Source organism: Austrofundulus limnaeus, unplaced genomic scaffold (assembly GCF_001266775.1).
Source record: "Austrofundulus limnaeus strain Quisiro unplaced genomic scaffold, Austrofundulus_limnaeus-1.0 Scaffold468, whole genome shotgun sequence".
Taxonomy (NCBI): domain Eukaryota; kingdom Metazoa; phylum Chordata; class Actinopteri; order Cyprinodontiformes; family Rivulidae; genus Austrofundulus; species Austrofundulus limnaeus.
Genome location: NW_013952870.1, coordinates 88,102 through 91,856, shown reverse-complemented (window position 1 = coordinate 91,856; position 3,755 = coordinate 88,102). Strand labels below are relative to the sequence as shown.

At 43.8% G+C, this 3,755-nt stretch overlaps 2 protein-coding genes across 3 annotated transcripts in view; both read right to left on the bottom strand.

Annotated features, from left to right (window-relative positions):
* chrna1 (cholinergic receptor, nicotinic, alpha 1 (muscle)) overlaps positions 1-3,755 on the bottom strand; it is a 19,881-nt gene that overhangs the window by 9,489 nt on the left and 6,637 nt on the right. The window contains exon 2 of the mRNA XM_014025325.1: positions 2,429-2,577. Coding sequence (XP_013880779.1) covers positions 2,429-2,577 — 149 coding nt within the window. The remainder of the gene's footprint in view (positions 1-2,428; positions 2,578-3,755) is intronic.
* Positions 2,584-3,725, bottom strand: LOC106529818 (basic proline-rich protein). Of its 2 annotated transcripts, XM_014025327.1 has the most exons (2): positions 3,009-3,725; positions 2,584-2,948 (listed from the first exon to the last, which is right to left on the bottom strand). In XM_014025327.1, the coding sequence occupies exons 1-2, from the start codon at positions 3,703-3,705 to the stop codon at positions 2,728-2,730; spliced, it is 918 nt and encodes a 305-aa protein (XP_013880781.1). In that variant the 5' UTR covers positions 3,706-3,725; the 3' UTR covers positions 2,584-2,727. The 2 variants fall into 2 exon arrangements, with proteins under 2 accessions (XP_013880781.1, XP_013880780.1); XM_014025326.1 differs by having other exon boundaries at positions 2,584-3,725.

Below are 3,755 nucleotides of genomic sequence, written 5' to 3'. Positions count from 1 at the left end.
TGTCATTAACACCTCTAGTAATATATTTACTGAGAAAAATGTTGACGTGTTCAATACTTATTTTACCTGCTGTATATAAGTGCCGATGTGGGTCAGCTGGTCCGGACAAAAAAAAAAAAAAAAAGGGGGGTCCGTGAGCTGGCAGCTTCTGGAGCGGCGAAACTAACCGAACAAATCGCCTCTAAATCATCAGGGGCCTCATGTATAAATGCATAAAAAAGTTACGTGAGCCAGGTTCTACGCCCACGTTGTGATGTATCAAAACCAACGTTGCGTGAAAGTCTGCGTATGTTTACGCACACTTTTCACCTGCCGTGAGAATGTGCAGCAGCCACGCAAAGTTTTTCAGTTACAGTTACAGTTTACAGTTTTAACTCACAAAGTCACGAATCTGACCTGAATCCACAGAAATATGACTTAGTTGTGTTTTCTGGATGTAAGGAGCGTCTGAACATGGTGTCAGTTTTTTTTAGTTTGAGTTTTTATTGTTTAAACTCGAACGATCATGAAACTGAACCCGGGGACTGAAAATTATTTAACCTCAGACAAGGAAATAGATCAGTCTAAAAATGATGAAAAGAACCTCCAGTCTACTGTAAAACTGTTTTTATGTTTTTGTCACATAGTTGAAAACCTTTTGGTTCCAGGCCGGAAAAACCCGACACATTACGTGTGGCATCAAAATAAATAAATAAAATAAAAAAAGGCTGAAGAGAGAAAGCAAAATCGGATGCAAATGGTGGCTCTCTGTACGGTAAGAACAATTATTTTTTCTGTGTGTAACCTTCTGAATGATGCTGAGTTGAGTTGTGGCCGTAGCGCAGCAGCTGCGCTTTGGGTAGATTCTCGTGCCTGGCACGCACGCACCCTCGCCAGCTGGGAAGCTGTTCATATATGTCTGTCTAATGAGCCTCAAAAATCTATATTTTTGCTAAAAAATCCATAAGCTACCACTCGTACCCGCTCGTGGCGGTGGGGTGGGGGTTTGTACGTGGAGATGACAGCGCCTGCTGTAACGCAGGAGGAAAGGAGAGAGGAAAAAGTGGATAACTTGATGTTTTTTTTTTTTTTTTTTTTTTTGTTTTTTAAACGTCCATTCAACGCCGTGTTCAACTAAATAGACAACAACTAACCAGGCTTTAATATCACATTCGGGAGATGTCTGTAAATTTCAGGAAAATCTCAGGCTTTGGTTGTCCCGTGCGAATGCGCCACATAAAACAATGTCACCCCACTACTTATTTAGACAGTTTTCTCACTCACTCACCATTTAATTTATATTTTCCCTGCATCTAAAAATCATTTCTGATCCCAGGAGAATCTCACACGCTGGACACATTTACATCTGTTTTACATATTTAAATGGAGGCGTGTCAGGGGAGGTTTCTCATGTGCACTAAGTTCCACGTTCGTTGGGATGTATAAAGGAAAGGTGCGCAGGAACCTGCGTACGAATATTTTGGTGCAGCGCACATTTCTAAATTTGTCTGTACATCAACTTTTAGTGTGAAAGTTGTGCAATCCTTTATGCATGAGGCCCCTGGTGAGTTAATTATCTGCTGTGCGCAACGTTCGCTTGCTCTTTAGTAATTAAATCAAAACCATTTTCTTTTATTTTATCTTTATTTCACCCGCCGAGGGCAGACGCTCCTCCCACACCCCGCTGCTGCTGCTGCTTCTCGTTCTGGTCTGTGAATGCATCTGTCCAGCATCAAGATGCGTGCGTTTTGAGATTTTTGGAGGTGCGCAACATGTTTGGTGTGAACATAGCATAAGTTTATAGCAGCAGAAATGAAGAATAATTCAGGAAACCTAAGTCTAACTATAGGATTTATCAAAAAGGAAAGTCTTTAGTCTAATCTTAAAAGTAGACAGAGTGTCAACCTCACAAACAAAAACTGGAAGTTGGTTCCGCAAGAGAGGAGCTTGATAACTGAAAGCTCTGCCTCCCATTCTACTTTTAGAAACTCTAAAAGTAGTGTTTACTCCACAAGTAAATCTGCAGTCTGAGAGTGAAGTGCTCTGTTAGGAAAGGATGGAGCAATAAGATGTTTAATACATTATATGATGGAGCTTGGTTGTTAAGAGCTTTGTATGTTAGGAGTAATATTTTAAATTCTATTCTGAATTTGACAGGGAGCCAGTGAGAGACGCTAAAACTGGAGAAATATAGGATGATCTCTCCTTCCAACTCTCATTAATACTCTAGCAGCAGCATTTTTTATTAACAGAAGATCCTATCTAATTTTTATTGCAGATGATGTTACAAACAAATCTTATTTTTTTGTTATTTTAAATTTTAATTTAGATTATGCACAACAGTGAATAATTAACTTTGATTAGTCAATGTTTACTAGCTCCTAAGTACTTTCTCTGAATTTATTAAATGCATGTTCTCTTTCCACAACAGCTGAACATTTGTTCTCACCACACTGATTAGCTGGATCAGCTGCAGTCCCACGGTGACGACCACAGCGTCACTGAAGTGATTCACTGGACGAACTACTTTGTTGTACCCTGTGAACAGGGTTTTCACCAGCCGGGTCTCATCCTCTGAGCACAGGACTGGAGCTGGAGCTGAAACAGAAGAACAACATGTTTATTTGACTGAATGATTTGATTTCCTTTTTGTCTAATTTTTATGAGAAAGACACTGAGTTCAGTCAGAGAAGATGTGTGAAACAGAGGAAAGATTTGCTGATGGTGACGAACCTACAGGTGAGGGGCCTACCCGGGGCCTACTGGTGATGGACCTACTGGTGACGGACCCACAGGTAATACTCTTACTGGTGACAGACCTACAGCTAATGGTTCTACTGGTGACGGACCTACAGGTGAGGGTCCTGCTAATGACGGACCTACAGGTGATGGTTCTTCTGGTGATAGACCTACTGGTGAGGGTTTGACTGGTGACGGACCTACAGGTGATGGTCCTTCTGGTGATAGACCTACTGGTGAGGGTTTGACTGGTGACGGACCTACAGGTGATGGTCCTTCTGGTGACAGACCTACAGGTGAGGGTCCTAATGGTGACGGACCTACATGTGAGGGTCCTACTGGTGATGGACCTACAGGTGATGGTCCTAATGGTGACAGACCTACAGGTGATGGTTCTACTGGTGACGGACCTAGAGGTGAGGGTTTGACTGGTGACGGACGTGCAGATGATGGTTCTACTGGAGACGGACCTACAGATGATGGTCCTACTGGTGACAGACCTACAGGTGAGGATTTGACTGGTGACAGACCTACAGGTGATGGTCCTACTGGTGACAGACCTACAGGTGAGGGTTTGACTGGTGATGGACCTACAGGTGAGGGTTTGACTGGTGATGGACCTACAGGTGAGGGTTTGACTGGTGACAGACCTACAGGTGATGGTCCTACTGGTGACAGACCTACAGGTGATGGTCCTACTAGGGACGGACCTATAGGTGATGATCTTACTGGTGACAGACCTACAGCTGATGGTTCTACTGGTGATGAACCAACAGGTGATGGTCCTACTGGTGACGGACCTACAGGTGATGGTCCTACTGGTGACAGACCTACAGGTGATGGTCCTACTAGGGACGGACCTATAGGTGATGATCTTACTGGTGACAGACCTACAGCTGATGGTTCTACTGGTGATGAACCAACAGGTGATGGTCCTACTGGTGACGGACCTACAGGTGATGGTCCTACTGCTGACGAACCTACCATAAACAGTGTTGGTGGCGAACACGCACCCCCCCCCCCCCCCCCCCCCCCCC